The sequence below is a fragment of the Nanorana parkeri genome, unplaced genomic scaffold (assembly GCF_000935625.1).
Source record: "Nanorana parkeri isolate BGI_ZX_2015 unplaced genomic scaffold, ASM93562v1 scaffold276, whole genome shotgun sequence".
Lineage (NCBI taxonomy): Eukaryota > Metazoa > Chordata > Amphibia > Anura > Dicroglossidae > Nanorana > Nanorana parkeri.
In genome coordinates this window covers 903462-929734 of record NW_017306544.1, presented here as the reverse complement: position 1 = coordinate 929734, position 26273 = coordinate 903462, and the positions used below count along the sequence as shown (strand labels likewise).

Genomic DNA, 26273 nt, shown 5'->3' with positions numbered 1-26273 from the left:
AATGACATTTGTTTTTTTTTTTTCTTGATCATAAACCACAATATTTCTTGATCATAAACCACAATATATAGGTAATTTTGGATATTGGCAAATTGAAGCTGTTAGGGCAGCCTTGCATAGCCCCCCCAACACACACACGATAAAAATACTGTTTTGTATTTTTCTACCGTTCATTTAAGTATACAGCAAGGATCTGTAGGTCTTCACCACTGGGTTATACTGCCAACTGCAGAGGTAGGACACTAGACGCAAAAGACAGCATAGGGAAGACTCCAGCTGTTGCCCAACGCCCTGGTTGCTAACATATCATTTCAGTTTTTGCCTAATGTCAAGGAGTTGGGACCTAAGAATCTGTGCAGGGATTTATTTTTCTATTTTTTTTTTTTTTCCTGTTGGTTTTTACTAATGATATATTTTTATTCACATCAAGGAACTCTTTAAACAACAGCAGGCTAGGCAACAAACTAGATGTATTCCCCAGTCCTGCCAGCGAGGGCATGCAGTTCCTCACTTCAGCAGGTCTAGCTTAGAAGGCTCTGTGTCACGGCAGAGCAGCCTGTTAGTAGATCCTGATCAACCAGGCACAGTGTCCCTCTGCAGATAGAAGGTGCACTGGTCCAAGCCTGAGGTTATCTGCCTTCTCCCTGGAGATCCATCTCTCCACCAGGGTGGTATGCATGGTGCCATGTGTGTTGGCCACCTGCCTCTGTTGGAGGTGGACGTCCACGTTGCTCACTATTTGCATTGTGGGAGGTGGAGCGAGAAGCCAAGGCATTTTTTTTTTCTTGAGGAAGCAGCTTATTCTGGGCCAGGAGCCATTATATTTAACAAGGGCTGCTGCCAGTCTCTTTCACTTCCACCCGCAGCATCTTCCTGGATGCTGTATACATGGTCTTAATGGGGCCCCCTCTCCTTTTGATGTACAGCCTTAGTTGGTAAAGTGTGCCTCAGCTATGGCGGTGGCTGATGTGACTGGGCAGACTGCTGGGTCCCTGACAGATGAGAATTTGGGTAGAGGGTCTCTTAGTTTGCAAGGGTTGCAGCCTTCCCTGTGGGAGTGAGTCCCATCCCAGTGATGCTTGCACACCTGCCACTATGTTCCTTATAGCTGCCTACTTGCCGTTTCTACTACTATTCAGGATCTTCTGGCACCCCTCTGTCTTTTTACAGCTCTCTGTACTTTGGCTATGGTTGGCTTTGTTTTACTTAGTGTGTCCTGTCCCACGCTTTCTCCAGTAAACTGCCGCACATATCCTGTCCATGGTGTCTGACATTAAGGAGCATATAATGGTGGCAGCTGATACACCTGGAGCTTCGGATCCCAGGTGGGATCAGTCTGGTAGTGACATGGAGACCTCAGAATCAGCCATCCTTTAGGGAAAATAACTGTTCTCGGCCCTTATCAAGTCTGTAGGGGAAACCTTAAGTTTAAAAATGTCCTGGTACCTTTTGGTAAATCTAAACTTTTTGCATTTCAACGGTCCCAGATTATCTCGGACAAGTATACCTGCGAAGTGATCGGATTGGGTCTACAAGATGGTTTCTTTCTTGTTCTCCAGATCAGATTTCCACGTCCAGCTGCCATCTATCTCCTAAGCTGCTTCAGGATCTCCCCAGGGCAATTGCAAAGCTAACGCTATAGGCGGTGAACCACTATCCTGCTAATGCGTTGGACAGTCCTTAACCCAATTTTAACCTCCCTGGCGGTAATCCCGAGTCTGGCTCGGGGTGAATTTTCAATGCTAGGAGCGGTAACCCCGAGCCAGACTCGGGGTTGCAGAGAAAAGTGACACTCACCTTGTCCCTGCGAGCCCGTGGCGTCCTCTGCTGTATGCGGCCCGAAAATGTATTTTTTAATTTCGTGTTTCAAACTTTATCATACCAGGGATGTCTACTGGACTCTTGTTTGGACAGATTTAGGTGAGTTATTCCTAAGATTTACCAAGAATTGCAGGCCTACAAATTTCCATGCAAAAAATTGTACCGCTTTTGGTACAAAATTCCTGACATAATCATACCGCCAGGGAGGTTAATAATTTAAGGAACCTCTTTTATTTTCTATTGCGTGATGCAGGCCAATAATTTGACCCTTTTAAAAAACTGTTACATCTTTTCCAGGACCACAGGATATGTCTTCCGACGTGTGTGTTTTTAAGAAATGAGAAGCTCCTCACCTAATCTTACATTGTTTGCTATCCACAAGCAGAAAACCTGCAGATTCCATGTTAGGAGACAAAGGGGGTACTTTTGGACTTCCAATATAGGGAGATGCAGTGAGATCAGGTCACAGGATATTGTCAACACAAGATACATTGGTACGAATTATGTCTTTCTATTCTTGGTGTGTACAGATGCCATATGATTTTCAGTAACTTTTGATGCACAAGGTTTAGCTATTGGGCTTGGTAGCCAGAATATTCTAGCAGTTTTTTGTACAGTAAAGGCCACATGATCAGAACTTAGACATGGGTTATATGCAGCTACCTTTAGTTGAGTGGACACTGGCAAGCAAACTTATAAGGACAGCCTCAAAATAACACCTCCCATTCCCGGGAAGTTTAGAAAAAAAGGCTTCAGTTTTGGTCACCAACTCTCAGGAAAGATGTTCTCAAACTTTGAGAGTTCATAGAAGGGCTACAGAAGTAATAAGGGGGATGGAAGGCCTAAGCTATGAAGATCACCTCAAGAAATTACATTTGTTCTGTACATTTGAAAAGAGGCGCTTAAGGGGGGAACCTAATTAATTGCAATTCTCAAAATCATAAATAGGGACATTATTCGGTAGAGGTGCACCAAAATTAAATTTTCAAAAACAAAACTGGAAAAAAAGTCAAACCAAATATTTTTTTTCTAACCTTTGCAAAATTTTAAATATATTTTTATTAAATATTTTTATTTTTTTACTGTTGGGGCTTCGGGGAAATATTAGGGGTCTAAACAGATACCTGATATTTCCCTTTTGATGTTTTTTGCAATTACACCTGGATGACCATAACAATTGCAGATATCGTAACATAAATCTGTTTGGAGTGGAGAACACCTTAGGAGCTGATTGGAAAGCAACAGCCACTGGAATTCTTAACTCTATTCTAGGGAGACCACCTTCCTCTACCCTGGAATTGGATAGAGTACACCTTGCCCAGGGACATCCTAGGAATGTACACTTAATAGTTAAGGATGAAATCATGCTTCAATCCTGCAACAAGGGGTGGATCAACATAACTATTATTTTGGATCTAGCCCACTGCACACTTCAGATGTGTAAGAAGATATTGAAAACGGTTTTGGAGATAATCTAGTAGAGTACCACCACCTATCTGGGGCTATCCTATGCACTTTCTGATCTCTAGGGATGGGGAAACATGCATGTATTGCAAATATATGCACTGCATATATATGTTTTTGCCCTAACATACCTTAATGCCTTTTTTTTTTTTTTTCAGTTTAGGGGGATTAATTTTGGACAAAACTGTGTCTGACCCAAATTTTGCTGGAATAGCAGTTTTTACTCCAGTCATAAATGGTAAGTTTTTTTTGTTTTGTTTTATCCCTATGATAGGTACTGTATATGATATTTCTTAAAAGTGTGAGTATGAGTTCTTTCAACTCTGCATCTACGAAAAACATTGCTTCTTGACAATTATAATTTGTAAGGCAGCCCATAGATATCAGGCTTGTATTCCAATCCTATAAATCAGATCAGAAAATGATTGTATATCTAGGGGCACATTGCAAAGCTTGTTGATGCTTTTGGGTAAATGTTCATGGAAAGGGGCATTGAATCTAGCATTGAAAATATATTTTACCTGCTATTTAATATTGTTTTCCTGAGATGGATTGTTGCCAGGGACATCTTGGTGCAAAAGCATGCATACTAAGGCAAAATGATAAAGCATATTTAAAAAAAAAAAAATCATCATTCTGTAGAATGATAATGCAGCAATGATTTCTCCAGCTGCTTTCTCTTTTTTCTATGGCAGAGCAGAAATATAATCTGCTTTGTAAACAATAGATTACTGGGTACTATAATGTACTATTGTAATTATTGTTTGGGGTTTTTTTTAATGCTCTTAAATATACCTGCCCTCCAACATCATTGAATGATGGCATAGAGCAGTGGCCACCCACTTTTCACAATGGTCTTCACACCAAACTAGTGCTGAAAAAAGGGTGGATATGCCTTCAGGTTTGTTAAATGATGCAGTTTACTTAGCAGCAGAGTCAAACTGGTGCTTAACTGTTTAGTCCTATTTCACTCTGCATAACTGCTGTACAAAGGAAGTGAAGGCAAGACTATGAACTACAACTTGGCAGTGGCTATCCAAGAAGAAATTCCCTATTGGAGACCCTTGATTTATCTGCTTCTGAGGTGAGATCCACTCTGCCCCTGCATAATGTTTGTTTAAATTGACACTAAATGCAGGAATTCAGTCTTAAAAATGCATTTAAGTACCTTTAACTATTTAACAAAACGGTATCTTATCTGTGTATCACTTGGCTGTACTGTAGATCCTCAAATCATCTCTGAATTTGTGCTGACACTGTCCTTCCTTCTGCAGGGTGGCTGCTTCTATCCCCCATGGTCCCTGTGTGTGTTAAATGAACTTAAGGACACCACTCCTAGCCCCCGCTGTGCATACCTTTTGCGTACCTCTGCCAATCCCTCTCCCCATCCCGCCGGTGTACGATCTGCATGCTCATGTGACCGTGCTGACCAATGAGCACTCTGCGAGCACCATACTGAATGCTCACTGCAGTGCATGGACTGCACACTGGGTTTCAGGGGGGTTGTTTGGCAGTGGCAAAACAAAGATATGCACAGCAGGGGCCAGAAGAGGCGGTGGAGTGATGTGGTAAGTAAATTTTCTCACATTTTTTGGGAACGTGAACGAACCCTTTAATTTACATCTCAAAAATAAAAACGTAATAACGTTTTGGTATATGCTACCAGAGACATAGCATAAGCTTTTTAGAGCATATTGCCAATCCCTCTACAAAGTAGCCATGGTTGTCAACTTTCCTCATTCTAGTACACCAGAACATAAGATCTTAGACTACTTGTCTTTCGTGCATATACTAGACAAACTCTGGCATTACATCTGACACGGGAGGAAAGAAAGCCATGCAAACTATGGACCCGGGTAAGAGTCCTGGCACTGAGGGGCTCGATGCCGCATACTACAAGGATTGTAAAGAAATACTGATCCCTAATCTACCTGCTTATGTAACGTGTGGCCACCAACTTGCTCAAGAAACTTCCCTTGCTCACATTAGTCATACCAAAGCCTGCCCTAACCAGCCCACCAACCCTGCCAGCTACAGACCTATTTCTTTAACATATACAAGATATTATTTTTCAAGAGAGGAGGGTCCTAGTGCTACACCCCAAATATAGTGAAATGTGCACTGGCCATGCATCTTAATACATGTCTATAGGAAAAAAAGATGTTATTGCTGGTCATATAGTCCTTTTAGGTGGATAATGAAGTGATCTGCACTGTAGAGTGTCCTACATGTTTCCCCACATTTGTGGCTTCTTCAGGAGAAAAATCCAGATCGCTATAAGGTAGTAAATGAATAGATCACATTAAGTCTTCTATTCTATTAATTACATGAATGCACTGCATAATATAGACCTAGATACCAGCGATGGCTTACTGCAAATCGATATGACCACATGCAGAGTGTTGCATCAAATCCTAAAACAGAAGGACACAGTTTTGGAGCCCAAGCATTCAACCTCCCCCATGAAAACTGCAGGAAGAGCGACAAAGTGGAGAAGGACTAGGCCAATAGTGAAATGTCCTAACAATGAAAAGATCAATGTTCAGGTCAGGCGAGTTTGCTGGCCAATCAAGCACAGTAATCCCACGGTCATTGAACCAGGTTTTGGTAGTTTGGGCAGGTGCCAGGTCCTGCTGGAAAATTAAGTCAGCATCCCCATCGCGCTCGTCTGCAGAAGGAAGCATGAAGTGCTCCAAATGTTTTGATTTGTAATTTGTAGTATTTTTTTTACAAAACCAGCACAGCTAGAAAAAATGCAATAAATACATTCATTTGTCCCTTTATTTTATTTTTTACACATTTTTTTTTTACACTTTTCACTTTTTTTTAACTTAAAAATGTTATTTTATTTATTTAATTATATCAAGCAGTCATTGTGAATTAATCTCGCTGTTACTGCTTGATAAATTAATAAATTTTTGGTTATTATCAGGCTGCTTCAAACTTCAGAACAGCCGATAATAAGTTAGTGACACTGATCCTGCAGCAGTTCAGGATTCAGCTGTCACTAAAGGTTTTCTGATTGTTGCAACAATGATCAGCAAACATTCTTATTTCAGGAATACATACATTATAGGAATAGACACATTATGTATCTATTCATGAAAGAAAAAAAAAAAAGCCAGTATAGCTTGAGAGAGATATATCTCGATCTATACAGCTGTCAGAAGGCATGTGTGTCAGCTCTGCTTTGACTCTCAGACACCCGATATTAAGGTATCGGGTGTCTGAAAAAGGTTAACCCTTTCATTAATGAATGCCTCTGTAGTAAGGGCATCCATTAATGAATGTTAAAAGCTGATTCTCAGCGGTTAACAGCCCTCTAAAGCAGCAAATAACTCGTCACGTACAGTGTACGTGACAAGTCATTTGGTCCCTTTGTGGCTGGACGTACAGTGTACGTCTCCCGTCACGAAGGGGTTAAGTTGCATTAGTGAAATAAATGAACTTTTGCACGATATTCTAATTATTCGAGTTTCACCTGTATGCATATGGCAGAGGTCTACCAAAGACCAATGCACACAAATTAGATTCCACAATGAGTATTAACATATTACTAGACTCCTCCAACAGGTAAACGGCAAAACGAAACCTCTAAACTAGATCTTGCACACAGACTCTTATACAACAAGGTATGGTGACCAGCAGATGGTGTAGAAAGAAAAACACTTGATCCAGATCACATACCTGTTTCTGTGACTGAGAACGCATTCAGAAAGGCTTCCTGCATGTCACCAGGTACTCTCTCTCCATTTTATATATGCTCCCCTCATCACCCAGACATCACAAATTCAATCAGATGTGTGACTGAGTGAAGTGGAGCTGTGCGTGTGCGGCCAAAGCGTCAGCACACGTGCACTAGCAGCTGCCCGGCAAAGGAGGTGGGCCCCAGATGACGTAGCTCCACACTTTTTTGCCCGCGCTTGCCGGCCATAGGTTGACTGTGAAAGGCAGTCATTCCCATTGGCCTACCCTCAGACTTCTTCGAGGGTTCTGTATATGTGTGGAGATTCCAATGTAGAGCAAAATCCAAAATTGGACCTCAATTCATGTTTCTTACTTCCATATGTTTAAAGAGTTGCTGGTGACATACAAACTTGTAGATGTTTGGAGGGAACTTCATCCATTTACAGGAGACTATATGTATCAATCAGCCCCTCACTATAAGTTTACTAGGATTGACCATGTGCTTATACACTGAAATCTCCTTCCTGTAACCATTGCTGCTGGAATCCTGGCCATACCATGGTCTGATCATGATGCGGTCTCCTTTAACTGTATGTGTCTTGATATCTGACCAAGGTGCATCTAGCCGGTTACTCAATTAATCCCCCTTGTCCCGTGGGGATGTTAGAGATGCATTGGGACAGGTGACTCTTGATTACTTTCATCCTAATGGTTTGGGGGGCTTACAAGGCAGTGTTGAGAGGTTGTTATACAGATGGTGGCTCAACATGATGCCTCGGAGGAATTTAAACATAACCCCACCCCAGACCTTAACCGGAAGTTAAATAACTTTAAGACTGAGCTCAAAATATGTCCTATGGACATAGCTGAACGTCAACTTCGCTGGGCAGGAATAAAAGTAACAAACCAGATTCCATTATTTGCTAATTGTGTTCGATTTGTTGAACGTAAATTTGCCCCTATTTTCTGGCAAAATAGGCTCCCATCATCTTACCTGTGGAGCAATGTGTTTCTCGTCCAGTTGTTTTTCATGTCGCTGCTCCCACTTCTGTGGACGCAGATGAACCAGCAGTTGCTAAGGGTATGTCTGGTTCAGCTCCTCTCCCTCAGCGTTTGGTGCCAATTGAGTTGTTCTTTCTGCTAAGCTGTACACTGCAGCAAAAGCAGAGGCATTCTTCAAAAACCTGCAGTCCCTCGAAGACATAATGCCTCAAAGTTAGTATAGCTATCAAGTCTCTCAAGATGGCCAAGAAACCTGATCTTGATGGATACTCATTATTTTTTTTATAAACTCTCAGATTCAGTGAAGTTTCTCATTCATCCAGGTCATGGTATATCTGTAAAAAAATAAGTCAAGGCAACTGGACTCGCTGTATTTTTCTTGAAGACGTTTCACTGGACATCCGACCAGCTTTCTCACTTCAGAAAGCTGGGCGGATGTCCAGTGAAAAAAGTAAGTGATTGGTTCCACCCAAGGGGATTGAATCTCAGAGAATATCTGTAAAAAAATAAGGCAACTGGACTTGCTATATTTTTCTTGAAGACGTTTCACTGGACATCCGCCCAGCTTTCTGAAATGAGAAAGCTGGTCGGATGTCCAGTGAAACGTCTTCAAGAAAATTATAGCAAGTCCAGTTGCCTTTATTTTTTTACAGATATTCTCTGAGATTCAGTAACTTTTCAATCCCCTTGGGTGGAACCAATCACTTTCTTTGACCATGTTGTCTGCAAGCATAGTAATGATACCATTGTCTGGTTTCTTAGTTTCCTAACAGTATGCAAGGTCCATGAATCCTGACAGTGCTGGTATTCCTACTTTACCCACGTTGGTCTCTAGGCTGGATCAACAAGATCACCATATGGATCAGTTCGCCCTGGCACTGCAGACCCATCATGAGCAAGGTGTTTCTCGGCCAGTTGTTTATGTCGCTACTCCCACCTCTGCGGACGCAGATGAACCAGCAATTGCTAAGGGTATATATGGTTCAGCTCCTCTCCCTCAGCGTTTTGGGGGTGAACTGAATCAATGTCATGGTTTCCTTTAACCAAGTGGGCATTTATTTTGAATTCCTTAATCATGCCTTTCTATCCAATAGGTCAAAGGTAGGATTTCTGATATCGTTGCTCTCTGATAAGGCCTTGGCCTGGGCGAATCCCTTATGGTAGAGCAATAAACCATACACAGTTTCCCCAAATTTGTTGCCTCCTTTCGTAGGGTATTTGATGTACCACCTCTGCTGCCAAGCAGCTCATGTTTATCCTACAGGGTACACAAACCATTACCGACTATGCTATTGAATTTGGTACCCTGGGATAGCAGATTCTGGCCACTCAACTTATGGCTCCTCCCGCGAGACCATGTGATAAGTGTTTTGTACCTGAGAATTTACACATTAAACTGTTACAAGGACCCTGTGAACAAAAAGTTAGGAGACTTCTTTAAGGCTTTGTTCTCCTTGGCAGATCCTGCTATTCAGCCTGTTGCAAACATGTCAGTTTGTCAGACTTCAGCTGTCTGGTCAAAAAACATATACGAGACAAGTCATCTAGCGCCTCTGTTTTTCATCAAGGTTCTAGTGCATGACCTAGCTGTGGGATACCTGGATGATCTCCTGCCAATTGGTTCACAGGGGTGTGGAAATTTTGGAAAAAACTACTTGTCCAAGGACTAAAGTGGGGGCCGAATCTACTTGTCTTCATGACAATCTACTTGTCCTGATACAAAAAAAATTATTTTAACCAAAACCGTATTTAGCAGTGCTAAAAAGCGCTTCTCATTGGTCAGTGCCGTCAGGTGACCGCGTTGACCGAGTGCTTGCTATTAGCGAGCGAAATTCAGAATACATGGTACAGATGGTACACCCGTATTGGTGGACGGGAAGGACCGGTCGACGAAAGGTAAGTATAGTGGGAGGGAGATTTGTGCGGGTAATTCCATTTTCCCAAATTGGGAAAGTGAATTTACCCTTTTAGGGCTGGTGCAGACTTGGGCAATCCCGGGACGTGCGATCGTGTGCGGTTGCATACAGCGGTTGCATCCGCATGTTAGGGGTTTACATCTGCGTGGCAATCGCTGAAAAAAAGGTAGATGTACCTATTTTCACGACATGCACCGCACAGTGTTTTCAACCGTGATCGCCCGGGCGGTATTGCAGCAGGTAAACGACTGGGGTGGCATTAGAAAATAATGGCACTGACAGCACGATCGGCGGTGGTGTGAGATTCCGTGACCACCCAGCCATCTGCTCGATTTCGTGCACGATGACCGGGCAGCCACGGATCGCACACCACTGCCAATTGTGCTGTCAGTGCCATTATTTTCTAATGGCACCACAGCCTTGCCAGGCAGATTGAGCGTTTTCCTGCTGCAATACAGCCCTGCCCGTGCGGTTGCACACGATTGCAGTTGAAAACACTGCGCGTTTATTTGCGTGCAGATGGGGGCAGCGCGGCTGGTTTTCATTTTTTTAAATTTTTATTTACTTTTGGAAAACATTTTCATTTGTTTTTTTATTATTTTTACGTTATCGCCTTTTTATTTTTTACATTTTTATTTAGTTACGTTTTTTATATTTTTTACTTTTTTTTTAACTATTTATTTTTTAAACTTAACTGTATTGCTATTACACAGGGGTTAACAAATCCCCTGTGTGATAGCATTTGGAGGTGACAGGTACACTTTATTCAACCTGTCACCTCCAACACAGGAGTTCTAGCAGGCACTGTTGCTAGAACTCCTGTGTGACAGGAATGAGCAGCAGAGGCTGAGGGAGGTGACAGAGCCTGTCACTACTCCACGCCCCCCGCTCTGTCCCCGCTCTCGGCTCTCCACGCTCTGAGCGCTCCACGCTCCGTCCCCGCTCTGAGCGCTCCACGCTCCGTCCCCGCCCCCCGTTCTCGGCGCTCCCCGCCCCCCGTTCGCAGCGGCGCTCTCGGCGCTCATTTAAGAAAATATAAACCAGCCCTGCTACTTGTCCGTAGCAGGGCTAAAACAGTGTAAAAAGCACTTGCCCGGCGCCCGGAACTACATGTCCGGGGCGTCGGGCGATACGAATTCCACACCCCTGGGTTCCATACTCTGTCAGCCAATGCCCCATGAACAGTACAGACCCTGCAGAGTTGGCAGCATGGGACAAGCAGACGGTGTCTTTGGATCACCTTTATACGCCTGTCCAGCAGAACCAGGCATACTCTGGTGTGGTAGATTTCCAATCCAGTGCTGCAATTTAGTTGGACAATGGCCTACATAAACCAAAAGGGGGCGGGGGGGGGTAACCTGTAGTCTGAAAGACAGGGTTCCATCCTTTCCTGTGTAGGTCCACTTTACCAGATCCATGGGGCCTCATGGACTTTTGAGCATTAGGCACCTGTTAATTAGATTTGCAAAGCTGGCACCTGGTCCTCTGTTCACACATTTAAGTTCACACATTTAAGTTGGGTGGTCAGGCCGCGTATGACAACAGTTTCAGGCGTAAGGTTCTTCAAGCTGAGTTTTCTCAACCCCTTCTCTTCATACATGGGCTGGTCTGTGTTTGTTTCTATTTTGCCCACCCCCATTTGAACTGCTTTTGGCTGCCCCATGACCTAAGGCTACAAGATTCTGTGTCCTATAATGCACTACAAGAAAATGGGATTTTTTTCTTATTTGTAAAATCTTTTTTCTTGGCGTAGTTAGTCCCTCCCCTTTTTCCCTTTTTTTTCTTATGATTCTACATGATTGCTACAAAACTGAGGCTTGCTGGTAGTTAGGGGATTATATTAAGGCTGTCCCACAGCTTTGTTTGCATGTGTCCAGTCACCTGAAGGCAGTATCATGTAACCCAATGTCTAAGATTACAAGATCCTGTCACCAGCTTATGCCATACGTCGTTGGCAGCAGGCCACTTTAAACAGATTCCCGGCGGCTGTAGCTTTACACTGAAAGCAATTCTATCAGCTAAGCTGCCACCAGATTGCTTCCAGGGGCCAGTAAACAGAGCCACCCCCCCAACACCCCCGTCTTGCTTACTGAGTTCCGCTGCCCAAGGCTGGCATCACGAGTGTTGGCAGGAAAGGAGACTGACGAACATCCGTTTTTTTATATGTGAGGATCAACATCCGAGGATTATAACGTGTACAGAATACGCCTTGGCAATGAAAGGGTTAACGAATGAGCACTATATTTAGGATTCCTAAATATGCATATGTGACCCTAGTAGTCCCATATCATCACACAGTGATGATAACCTGCTTTACGGTTATTGCAGGATTTTGATAACAATAGATTTAGTAATGCCAACAACGGCACCCAAGTACAACAATTTTTTTTGGGGGGTGGGTGCGGGGCAGTGGTTTCTTGCACCGGGTCCTTATGGTTTCTAGTTACTCCTCTGCTTTATTCCATGGTAAACAGAGAAAGGTGCTCTGTTGACTATGGAAAAAATAGTGAATGTCACTTTGCTTGTGTCAGTTTCAACCTATTTCACGACAAATTGGAAATCTGTGAAAAAAAGTTTAAGAGAATAAACACTGCCCATGATCAGTGATCAATTAAACATTTAAAATAAAATTGCATAAAAACATTGGGTATATTCCAAGATGACAATGCCATGATTCATCAGGCTCAAATTGTGAAAGAGTGGTTCAGTGAGCAAGAGAGATCGATTTCACACATGGATTGGCCACCACAAAGTCCAGACCTTAACCCCAATAAGAATCTTTGGGATGTGCTAGAGAAGACTTTAAAGGAGAACTATGGGGTTCTATTTTTTTATTAATGCATTCCTTAGGCTAAATAAGTAAATAATGTAGTTTACTCTAATTAGCCAAAATGCACAGTAAGGAGGTAAACCCTTATTTAAGATGGTGGGCGGGGCTAAGCGCCGCAATGAGAAGACATCCCGACGTATCTGACGGGATCCTCCCCACTGATGACTGACAGTGATTCTTGAGAGCTGCTGCGCGTCCACGAATATATGGACATGCGCAGCAGCTCTCTCCTTACCTGCACGTCCCCGTGTGCCAGCTCCTTCCCCCCCTCCTCTCTCTCTCCCTGCTGACACTGACATACTAAAATGATCGTGGATCGCTGATGACGGAAGGAGCTCTCTCTTCAGCATTTACTACACATGGGAAAGTCCATATATGGTAAATGATGTCACTGGAGATCCCTGCTGATCGGATCCGGATTACTACAGAAGATCAGCAGGGATCTCCAGTGACATCATTTACCATATATGGACTTTCCCATTTGTAGTAAATGCTGAAGAGAGAGAGAGAGCTCCTTCCCCTTTGTCATCAGCGATCCACGATCATTTTAGTATGTCAGCGTCAGGGAGAGAGAGAGAGGGGGGAAGGAGCTGGCACACGGGGACGTGCAGGTATAGAGAGAGCTGCTGCGCATGTCCATATATGTGTGGACGCGCAGCAGCTCTCAAGAATCACTGTCAGTCATCAGTGGGGAGGATCCCGTCAGATACGTCGGGATGTCTTCTCATTGCGGCGCTTAGCCCCGCCCACCACCTTAAATAAGGGTTTACAGCCTTACTGTGCATTTTGGCTAATTAGAGTAATTACATGATTTACTTATTTAGCCTAAGGAATGCATTAATAAAAAAAAGATAGAACCCCATAGTTCTCCTTTAAGCAGTGGTCCAACTCTCCCATCATCACTACAAGATCTTGGTGGAAAATGAATACACCTTGGAGATAAATAAATGTTGTGACATTGCATAAGCTTATCAAAACAATGCCATGGGGAATGCATGCCATAATCAAAGCTAAAGGTGGTCAAACAAAATATTAGAATGTGTGACTTGTTTTTGGCCACGTAGTGTATTGGGCATGGCTATATATACAGGTGAAACTCGAATAATTAGAATATCGTGCAAAAGTAAGTGCTGCAAAAGGGGCACAAACCAAGTACTGAGTACATATGCATGCTTGTACTTTTCAGAGTTCTGATATTGTTCTATGTACAATCCATGTTTTATTGATTGCATGTAGTAATCTACTTTTTTGAGGTTGTGGATTTGGGGTTTTCATGAGCTATAAACCATAATCATCACAATTATGACAAATCACGGCTTGAGTTATCTTGCTTTGCATGTAATGAGTCTATCTCATATATTAGTTTCACCTTTTTAAGTTGCATTAGTGAAATAAATGAACTTTGCACGATTATTCTAATCGAGTTTCACGTGTGTGTGATATATATATATATATATATATTGTATTTCTGTCACATATATGTTGGCAAAGCTTATATATATATATATATATACACACACACACACACACACACACTACAGAGAGCCCTGTATACCAAAGACCATAAAATACCGCACAAAATTTAAATTTATTTTCCAGGTGTCGGAGGGAACCTTGTAGCTGTTCAGGCCAGCCGCATATCTACTTACCTCCACATGACTGGGTCCCTTGGAGAGGACGCTGTACTTAAACCTTGCAAGTTTCCCAATCCTTGTAGAACCTTCTTCAGCTCTGGTATGTTAGAGGCAAGATGCCATGTGAATTCTGACAAAAACAATTTGCTAATGTTTTGCATAATTGCACATTTTGCATTGGTGTTTTTGCTTGTAACTGCTGCAGATTAAAAAAAGTATGTGATTTTTATTGAAGGTAGATACAGCTCCTATATCCAGCAAATGGGAAGGTTGGCTGCAGAGTCTGTCAATTTTTGCAGTTCAGACACAATTTGTTTAAAGTTGTATGCTTGTCTATAAGCCAGCGTTTCTTAACCTTTTTATCAGTCGCCAAGTTTTTAAAAGTATGCAAAACCTCAAGGCACCCCAGTCTAAAATGTAAAAAACATAACAGAGCAGAGTAATACAGGGATTAGAAAGATTAAATGTAAACAAAATGCCAGACCAGACGGATTACACCCCAGGGGAATCTAAAGGAACTTAGAAAAGTCATAACCAGACCCTTTTACAACATTTCTATGGGCAGTATAATGACAGTATGGTCCGGGCTGATTGGCAGAGAGCAAATGTACCAATATTCGAAAAGGGGAAAAGAAGTGCACCGGGAAACTACAGGCCTGTCAGCTTGAACATCAATACTGTGTAAAATATTTGAAGGCATGATATGGGACCACATGCAGGAATTTACAAATAAAAACTGGTATCATAAATGGTAACCAACATGGTGTCATGAAAGATCGTTCTTGTCCGACCAATCTATTAACATTTTATTAAGGAAGTAAGTACTTAATTAGACAAAGGAATAACAGTAGACATGGTGTATCTGGACTTTGCTAAAGCATTCGACACCGTACCCCATAAACATAGGTCTAGATGAAATGGTATATACATGGGTGGAAAATTGGCTGCAAGAACAGACCCAGAGGGTAGTGATAAATGGGTCATTCGCTAATTGGGCAAGGGTTGGGAGTGGGTTGCCGCAGGGTTCAGTCCTGGGACCGATCCTGTTCATCTAATTTATCCATGATATAGAGATTGGACTAAATAGCTTAATTTTGTTTTTTTGCGGATGATGCTTAACTCTGCTGAGCAATATATTCCGAACAGGAGATATTTGCACTTCAACAGGATCTAAGCAAAATTGAGGCATAGGCTACAAGATGGCAAATGGGATTTATTGTTGAAAAATGTTAGGTTATACACATGGGCGTAAAGAACATGTCCGCAAACTACTACTTTGGGGGGTTACTTTAGGGAAGTCAGAAATAGAAAAATACCTGGGGGTCCTCATAGATCAGATTTGGCAATAGCTAGGGCGGGTGCAATAGCTAGCTTGCTATTGCAAAGTGAAATGGCCAATAGGAATCTAGCTATGCATTCCTACGGTGTTTTTTTTTTTTCTTCTGACTGACGGCGGCCTGCGGCCCCGATGTCAGAAAAAAAGAGCAGAGAAAGGTTTACTCTGCTCGATCGAGCAGAGTAAACCTTTCCGGGAGAAAGTGTTTCTCTCCCGGGCGGGCGCCGCTAGTCAACCTCTGACAAATAGTAAGTTGACCCCCAACGGAGTCGCGACCCACAGGTTGAGAACCGCTGCGTTAGAGCAAGATAAATACTCGCATGCATATGTTGAACTGGATGGACCCTGGTCTTTATTCAACCTTACATACTACGTTCCTCCAAAGTCCATACCAAACCTTTATCCTAGATAGGGGCCTGGTATGGATTTTAGGGGGGACCCCATGCAATAACACACAAAAAAAATCACATCCCCTTTAAATCAGGATCCCCCCTAACATCAAGGTCCCCCTTTCCTTTATGAGTTTCCCTTCACATCAGGCACTCCCTGTTTTTGCATCACAGGACCATTACAGAAAAAAGTTAGGCAGAGTAGTGACTGGAGTGAGAAATCACGAAGTATCACGGAGTGGCAAAAACGCCGAGTTGGAAGCTGTCTAGGGAAAAAAAAGAGAGGAGGCCGAGTGTGATGGGATAGTGGTAAAAGGGGCAGAAAGATGATAAATATGGATGGGGGAGTGACATCTTATCGGGGGGAGAAAGGAGGGGGGTGTAGCCTCATCATATGTGGAGAATGAGGAAGACCTATAAGAGAAGCTACTGTAGAAAGTAGGGTAAATACGATGTAGAGAATGAGTGGAGAGCTGGCGGGGAAAAAGTTGCTAGAGAATATAGCATGGACAAGAGATGAGCCTAGGCTTGGTGTGAACCCAGTTTCTCTGCCTTTACCCAAGCCCAAAAATGCATCCGCCACTTTCCCCTCCTTGCCCAATCAGCTTTTGCAGTGGGGCAATCCCTGCCCCTTTTGTGACAAATAGCTGCGGGATAGGAAATGCGCCTCTCCACAAGTGATTGGGTCGGGTGGCAGGCACAGTTTCCCATGTGCATCACTAGAGAGGAATAATTGCTACAGTACATAATTTGGGTTAGGTGGTTAATGAGCCGGCAGAAAACCTAGTGTGGATGGCGGGGAGAGCTGCCAGAAAATGTAGTGTGCACAATAGGGGGATAAATGCCAAGTAGTATAGTGTGGATGGGGAGAAGGGGAAAGGGCAGAGCACAGTGTGAAGTGAAGGATATGCTAGAGAAGATACAGTGGGGGAAAATCTGCCAGAAATGGCATTGTACCAATGTGGGATGTATTGCAGGCACAACATTAATTCTTGCAGAGCATTGCAGTGTGCATACTACTGCTGTAGACACAGATGATTGAAGAATGTGTCTAGCAGAGTTTTGACAGTACTGGGTGAACTATGCATGTGTGCTGCATTGCCGTGTAAGATTCTGGAAGAAATTGGGTCTGAGGAGCCATGCTTTCCTGCTACATTACCTATAGTGGTTCAAAACGTCAGCAGTGATTCTTCTTCTTCTCCTTTTTTTTTTTTTTTTTTTTTTTTTAAAATGCCAAAGGGAAAGGTTTAAAAATCACCTGTCCTGTAAGCTGGACAGGGCTGTTAATCATGTGTTGTGACCAGCTGTCCCAAATGGATTACTCTGACCTGGCTTCTACTTTATATTAATGAATAGTCACAGCATAGGTTTACAAAGAAGTTGCATAAACTCTAATTTTATTTTTCATTTCTTTAACTAGATGTGAACTCCCGTTCAGCACGTGTCCTTTTTCTGATGGTTGTGCCTGGACATCTAATTTTCTTGTATACCATTAACTCCATGCAGGGTGGTCATACTACTATGACTCTGATCTTCATGGTCTTCTATATGATGACAGCACTGCTACAGGTACATATAGTATTAGGTAGATACCCATAGATAACATGTTTTGTAATAACATGGTTTCTATATATTTTTCCTTCAACTAGTAATAGTTGTGTGAATAATAGCTGTGTGGATTTGTCTTTTGCTTAAGATTATGCCATGTGGGGATTTCCTAATGTGCAATAATAAGTATTTTACTGCCTTAAGTACCTGTTGTGTACTTTATCATCATACAAGCTGGTCTGTTATTGGTTGGCATGGCCAAACTGTGTGCACCATGGAGGTCTTTTTTATTTCTAACTGTACATATGCAGCCCAAAATAGTGGCAGGACAGCTGATATCGACACTTTTATTAGAGGAAGAATAGGCTGAGGAAAGAGCCAACAAGCATCATAGAGTATAACTTCATTGTAAGAACCAAATAAACCTAAAAACAACTCTAACACTGATGTGCGTATATGTTCACACAGAAGACACAATTCATATCAGTAAAAGTGAAAAATAGAAATAATTTTCAAAACATATCCCGAGTGATATAAACCTTCATATACAGTATACTTCAGGTCTTAGCCTGTGTATGCACCCAGTGAGATTCCACCACATAGTGTGTGCAAACTCTCCAGAGCTGCTTGACCTTTTATTAAAGAAGGCCAGAAGCATGAGGGATATAGAAATGACATTCCCAATATTGACCAACATCTGCAGGGTCCAGAGGTTCACAGTTATAGAGAGGAAAAAACCCCACAGGGTGTACTTTTTGTTAAAATTAATTTTTTAAAAAGAAAATATACACTTGAGCAGACAAAATCTGGAGCAGCTGTGCATGACAACCAATCAGCTCCTTTCTTTTTCAACAAACTGAAGAGAAGCTGATTGCCATGCATGGCTGCTCCAGTTTTGATAAATTTCCCCCAATGTATACCTGTCTGGTACCGTGAGAGAATGGTTTTAGGCACACACTGCAAGATGATTGAAGTCCAGTGTGAAGTTTCCACAGTCTGTGTTGATTTGGGGAGCCATGTCCTCTGCTGGTGTTGGCCCACTGTGCTTCATTAAGTCCAGGGTCAACGCAGCCGTCTACCAGGAGATTTTGGTGCACTTTATGCTTCCTTCCGCAGACAAGCTCTATGGGGATGCTGACTTCATTTTCCAGCAGGACTTGGCACCTGCCCACACTGCCAAAAGCACCAAAACCTGGTTCAATGACCGTGCGATTACTGTGGCCAGCAAACTCGCCTGACCTGAACCCCATAGAGAATCTATGGGGCATTGCCAAGAGAAAGATGAGAGACATGAGACCGAACACATGAGGTCATAGACTGGCAGACCGGTGATAGGAATAGAACAAGGATAGTTTTAAAGATTTTATAGTATTCAGTCGATAGACCGTCTGGACCTGGAGATTTGCCGTTCGGTGAGAAGTAAATCGTCTGATAAATTTCCTCAGTCGTAAAAGGGGAGTTTCGTTTGTATAAAGATTCAGGAGGAATCTGGGGCAGATAAATCGCATTTAGGAAGCCAGCAATGTCTGATGTAGTAGGTTGAGACGCAGTATGAACATCTTGAAGATTATATAAAGATTTGCAATAAGCACTAAATTGATCAGCAATTTCTTGGGGATGAACAACTTTTTCACCATCACAGAATGCAAAAAAATTATGTTTTGTAAGGCGTCTGTGATCTTTGAGTCTTAGCCAAATAAGTTCCTGCTTTATTACCAGTGGAGTAGTAATATAGTTTAAGTCTTTAGGATTGCCGATCAAATTGTGCAAGGCGGCAAAGTCTCAAGTCATATCTAAGTTTTTTTTTTTGTTTTTTTTTAATTGTGCTGCTAGTGTCGGATGAGGATTGAGCTTGAAAAAAACAACTAGTGACAATAAACTGTTAGGGCTGTACACATTCCCTATTCTACCCAAAACTTAAGAAAAAGAAATTGTGGCTATGCAAGGAAACTCTACAATATCAATAACCTAACAACTGGTCTAAGCCTAGGACTACACTGTAATAAATCTTCACTGCTGAGAGATTTAACTGCGTGTTGACATTTATTTTCATCCTGTACATTATAGTTACTATTGCATTAATTTGAAACAATGTTCAGTAAAGTCAAGGAAGGGTACATTGTTTTGTGTGTTAAAGAAAATGATATTTGACTATTATTGTGACTTAGGTGAAAATTAAACTACATTATAGGAACCAGGTCTGCAGCAATTTGGGGTTCACAAACTTTTTTACAATCTCCTTTTTATTTGCATGAAATTGTCCCACAGAACCATGCTGATTAATTTGGCCTGTTGATTAAATTAAGGTGAGATCATTTTAAGGCTTCGTTTCCAGTTTTAATTGATCTTTTTTTGTTATAACAGGTTGTGGTTCTCCTGTACATTGCAGACTGGATGGTCCACTGGATGTGGAACAGGGGGCTGGATCCTGATAACTTCTCAATTCCCTATCTTACTGCTCTTGGTGATCTTCTGGGTACTGGCCTCTTAGCCCTTAGCTTCCATGTGCTTTGGTTAATTGGAGACCGGGACAGTGATGTTGGAGACTGAGCCTTTTCGTCACTGGATAATTTTTGCTCTGTTATTCAGTAAACACTATGGGGACCTTCCTACGGCCTAAAGGATCCAAATGAGGACAATCGGCAATTAGTGCAGAGCAACCTGTTTTCTAAATGGTTCTAACTATATCCTTTTTTTTTTTTTTTTCCTGCAAAACGTAGGCCCTGTACACTCTTTCTGTCTTACACACACTCATTAGATCTGCTGCTAAGAATTGCCTCCCACTCTTTTATACTACAAGCATTCTAAAGCTCTTACCTTGCATTTTAGCAGCAGCAATGAGCAAGTGTGGTCTTGTATTTTTGTTTTCAGCTGTGCTACTGCAATAAGACATTTTTTTAAATCACGCTAGAGGTCACACCCTGCTGTGGTAAATTAAAACTTCTGCAAAGACTACAGAAGCTTACTTCTAAAACTGGCTACAGCTGCATACCTCTATGGGTTTGGCTTATCAGAATCTTTCCTGACCATCCCTACATATTGAGAAGCAACATGCCTGTTCTTGCAGGACTTGTATATAAATGGAAAAACACTGTTTTACAAAAGGTCAGATAACAGAGTATTTATTACTTGTATTGCACAGGGTGATGCTTTAAGGGGTAAGGCACAAAGTCTGTATATCAACCACCACCTTGTTGGAAGTAATTTTCTTTTTCCACCAATGGAGATGGTGAATATAGCATCTTACAAAATGGGAGGAAAATGCAAAAATTACACATTTAAATGATTGCTGCCTGCATGTATATTTCTGTCCATAAAAGTGGCAGCTGCTGCGCTTTTGTCACAGCGATGCTTTTAATATTATTAGCCTTAGGTTCTAATATTTGCTAATTTTCTAACACCCAACTCTGTGATGAGGTGCACTTTTCCTAACCTCTTGCATTGTACTGTATTTCACCAGGGCTGTGAGTTGTAGCATGGTTACATTTAAAAAAAAAAAAAAAAAAAAGGTCAAATAAACCCTATTAATTAGCACCAGCTGAGTGCTTAACATATCCATTAGCAAAGTTTCATGGGTACAGTACAGTTATTTTGTTATCACTCATAGCCTTTCAAAATAAAGGATACATATTTATTCAGTTGTGGGTGTGAGAACCAAAGTTCTCATACCCACACAAACTGGAGACTGAAAGGCTGTTTGTCAATTAACTGGCATATGTGAAACTTTCCAATATGGCAGACTGTAATCTGTTGTGTCCTATGAGTGATGGAAAAAAATGACTGTACTGTACCCATGAAACTTTGCTAATGAATCTGTTAAGCACTTAGCTGGTGCTGATTAATACGGTTTATTTGACCTTTTTTTAAAGATAACCATGCTACACACAGCCCTGGTGAAATGCAGTACAATGCAAGAGGTGTTGAAAAGTGCTGCTGCTAAGGTATTTTAGAAGTGAGCAAGAAACGAATATATACATAATGAGCATGCAACCAGTAGGGTAAATTATCCATGTTTTAATTCTGCCTGCCTTTTAGCTCTTTCATCCTGCAGCATTAATATATATTTTCAGGAAATGTTTGAATTTCAGGGGTGCATTACCCACATCCCAGATAAACAGGTTGAGTTGGGCTGATTTCTGAAAAGTAGAGCAAAGTAAAAGATCAAGTGTGCCCAATAACCTTCAGGGTTCTAGAATAATTGCGTTAAAGTTAATACATAAGCCTAAGAACCATTTTATTATTGTACGCAGTAGCTCACTTTTTCCATTGACCTCTATGATGAAGCCCAAGGGATGACATGCGTAAGTGTTTTGCACATGAAGGAGTGGTTTGATGGTGTACACTGATGATTTTTGGCAAAGATTGATTTTATGTATGAAGAGCCGTGGAGCGCGGCTGATTTGAATATTCAGCTCCATTTTTCAGTTATTTATATAAGAAATCTCTTCTGAAAATAATTCTCCCTCGTGGTTTTTCGCCTTGCAGCATCTATTTTAGATTGCAAATGGCTTACTGATTTCAAGCCTGTAACTGGTAATTTTGCACTGTTTTCTTGGTGGATTATCTCTTGAATAAATTAACATTGGGTTCCTGCTTCTGTTATTCTTGTCACTAGGCTGGTGTTTGATTTGTGCTAGATTTTAGAGAAATCTGTATTGCTGCCTGATAATTCAATCTTTATATAATCTTTCTTTTATTTTTCCTTTTCCACCCAGTCCTGCAGATGGCTTTTGTTCTGGGTGTGGCTCCATTCTCTTGCTGCTTCCCATGAAGCTTTTCATAAGACGCTGCACCCATGCACATGCAGCCCGACGTCTTTAGAAAGACCTCCTCAGGTGATTGACAGCGGCTCCCGTATATCTCCGTATGGTAGTTTGTTTTTTTTAAACAAACTTTATTTCAAATTTACATGTTACTGTTTATTCATTTAAAATTTCACAAAGAACTACCTTGCAGAGGTATATACGGGAGCAAGGTGTTTCTAATGATGTTGGGCTGCCTCTGCGTGGTTGCACAGGCAATGTCTTTAGAAAGCTTGTGGTTCCGGACATGGGAGTGCGCACTAGAGGTTGGCTCCATAGGAAGCAGCAAGAGAATGGAGCCATTTGCAGCACTGGGGCGAAAAGGAAAAAAAAAAGATTTACATGCATTTTTTTTTTTTTAATCTGTGAAGCGTTAATGTCACTTTAAGGTGACTTGCATAATAAAGTATTTGACAATTTCTGGTCTTTTGGTACATTTACGTTAAATATGAAAATACCAAACAGTAACACAATTGTAAATGGTTTTTAATAAGCCTAGAAACAAGAACAAAGGAAAGTATAATGTGTAAGTATAAACAGTTTACTCAAAATATAATGTTTTTGGTTTTTATGTGGGGATTCCAAGGAAAAAAGAAGCAAGGTATGCAAAGAATAAAAAGCAGGCAATTATCTATAAGCATGCGTTTGTAGTTTGCATTTACTAGACATTTCTAAAGGTACCTTTTTGTTCTGACGATATTGGTAAAGTTGCTCTTTAAGGCATTGCAGCATCTATATTTTCTTTGCATTAATATTAACTGTTGTAATAAAAATGATTTGTTTATAAAAAATAAAGATATTTAATACATGCTATCAAATTTTGGGTCTCCGTTTTACAAACGATGCAAAATGGTTGATCCCTTACCGATCGTCCATTGCAAATTAATAATCTTAATTACACAAATTAATATCTGTAATTCCCTGATTACAGGTGAACATTTTACACACCCTCATAAGGGCAACCAATTTCAGATCAGAGTACTACAATTGCAATACCGACTTTTGCGTGTATTTGCTCAAATGTGCCTGTGCCCTTGTCTATGTTGGTAAAACCATCGTCCCCTTCAAAAGGCGTTTCCAGTGACAGGGTCACTCTAGCCAAACTTTCCAAAGGAGGAAAGATTGATAAACTAAACCAGTAGCGGTGCATTTTGCACAACACAAACAGCAAACACATGAATTAAGAGGAATGTTCCTTGACCACGTCAAGGCACCCCTTCTAGGGGGCAATAGAGAGAAAAACCTGTTACGCAGAGAGACGTATTGGATTTACAATCTGATATGGTCACTCTGAAAGGTCTTAATATTAACTTGTGGTACACTTGTTTCTTTTCAGACAAATGATTAGAATTAGTGGGTTATACCGTCTTTGTTAATATTCTGCTCTTTTGAATATTCCTGCTTTCATTTACCCCATGGGTGGACATAACACCATGGGGTTATTACTTTCTATTATTTGCTCCCCCCTTCATTGACTTACATGTTCCTACAATTTCCAGTTGCACCACGTTTGGGATGCACTTGAGCTATAGCCTGTACGCAGCATGATGACATGCATCTATAGTGGGAATGCATGTCACCAGATTATTTCTCCATATTTTTGAATTTTTTATTTTTCTTAAACCTAATCTCAGACTAACTATTACCAGAGCCTAGGGGCGCTCCTCATCACATTATCTACAGTTTTTTACTGTTATAGGTTTGATTATATGTATAATTATAACATATTAGTGAGAGCAAGCACACGCGCGCGCAGCAGCATGGGTGACGAGAGACGCCGAGAAGACGGGAGAGAGGACGGCAGAGGCGGCGGGACCGAGGGTCGGGACCAGGGGTCGGCGGGAACGGAGGCCGGAGGACAGCGGGACAAGCCCGAGGACCAGATGTCACAAATGACAAGGAGAGGGCCGAAGTACTAAACTCTTTCTTCTCCTCAGTATACACTCAGGAGGGAAACGGATTTGATGCCCCTGATAAAACACCTAGTTCATCACAAAACAGCCATGTGGTTGACAGAACCCGGGATACAACAAAGATTTTTACACACACACAATAGGTTGGACTTGATGGACATGTGTCTTCAACCTCAAATACTATGTAACTATGTAACATCCTATGGTATTTATACAATGATTGTCATTCTTGGCGATCACAATGTCTTAAGACTGATATGTGTTGGACCCCTTCCTTTGGCACAATAAACTTGTGTGTTTTTAATTTTTTTCATTTAAAATTGTCCTGCACATGGCAAGTCGTACTGCCCGTGCAGGCACCACAGTTCCCCACATCATTATGGACAACTGGGCGTCACCAACGACACTTGGTTACCACCCATGCCCTTGTTCTACACATGTGAGGCGGTACCGGTGACATGCTTTTGGCGTGACTGACAGGTCCAGAGGGGAGGTTATAACCGCAGTGATCGACTATTTCTGCATTTCACATTCAGTAAGGTGGTATAAGTTGATCCTTAGTAGGAATGTGATATTTGCTACTTTGAACATCCTTTTGGTCATTAGTATGATTATGACCTCTAAAAACAATTGGAGGGAATGTGAAATCATGGTAGCGAGGGTGGAGTTTGTATGTTCCATTGTGGTTTTTTTTGCCTGCACTTGTGTATATATTGTGATAATCACACTGCACATGTATCACTTTGTTTTGCCTGATGACGGAACATGATGTGTTTGGAAACGTTGCTACACTTAGTGATGTAACTTTACATATGGAATAAAAAGAACGTTGCTTGGCGAACCATTGGAGTGCTGGTGACTTACTGTTCTGTTTATCTAGTGTCTAGTCTTTTATCTTGGGATCTCTAAAACTACATTTGGATGGATTTGATGGATTTTATCCAATCCAGGGATACACATTACACTCTTACCCCTCAATCTTCTTATATATTGATCAGTCACAAATATTTTATGATTAAAAGAGATCAGTTTAAGGTAATAATTATTGACCCTCAGAGATCATCTTTATAATGATCACATCATACTTGTCATCTCATTTCTGAATCGGTTATACTGTCAAAATTAGAATTGTTTCCAAGATTTGAAATGTGCTACAGGGCATTCATTTAACATAAGAATGTTTGACACAATTTCATTGGATTATACTAGATTATTAAAATCACACATTCTTACAACAATTAAACATAAATCTTCCTTTTTGTAAACTTTTAGGTTATTCACAGCACCTATTATTTTTTTTATTTTTTTTAGCAGCATCGCCTGCCTCCTTATTCAATCGTAATTTATTTACATATTTATCGGTGATTTTGTCCTACATATTTTATGATGCAGGATATATCAGTTGGAAAGTCTTTGAGAGTCTATCTTATCTTGAATATGACAAGATTCTATCAATTTCCAGTGGGGTAAAGGAAGCATCGCTGTTTTGTTTTATTCAGGAACTCATTCATAAGCAAGAAAAATGTTGAAACCAATTTTAATTTACCCTCTTTACTTCTCTCCAACTTTTTCCAATTGCTTTAGTTAATCCTCACCTTGTTAATTAATTATGCAGTGCGAACTACGTTTGTTAGCAATTCTATGGACAAAGACAATGATTGTTATATTTTATGGCGGTGATTTTACAGATATCCCTTTCCCCCTTTTCTTACTATTTTTTCTTATTCTTTCCCTTCCTGATTTTTTTTTCTTGCTTTTCTTTTCAGTCTTGTTTATGCCCCCAGGATCTGTGCGAGGGAGGCTATTGCAGGCCTGAGGGTGTTCTACTTCATTCCCTACTGCACTGATGCGACAAAGGTTGGTGTTTTTCCTTTAAACTAAATAAGAAAAGTGTTGTCTACAATCCTAGCTATTACATCTGGTGCTTTATG

The 26273-nt window shown here is 41.3% G+C and overlaps 1 protein-coding gene across 1 annotated transcript in view; it reads left to right on the top strand.

The window, feature by feature from the left end:
* SLC41A1 (solute carrier family 41 member 1) overlaps positions 1–20177 on the top strand; it is a 54154-nt gene extending 33977 nt beyond the window's left edge. Inside the window, exons 7-10 of the mRNA XM_018557253.1 lie at positions 3444–3523; positions 14320–14454; positions 17500–17648; positions 19992–20177. Of these exons, the coding sequence (XP_018412755.1) occupies positions 3444–3523; positions 14320–14454; positions 17500–17648; positions 19992–20177 (550 nt within the window). The remainder of the gene's footprint in view (positions 1–3443; positions 3524–14319; positions 14455–17499; positions 17649–19991) is intronic.
* The last annotated feature ends 6096 nt before the right edge of the window (positions 20178–26273 follow it).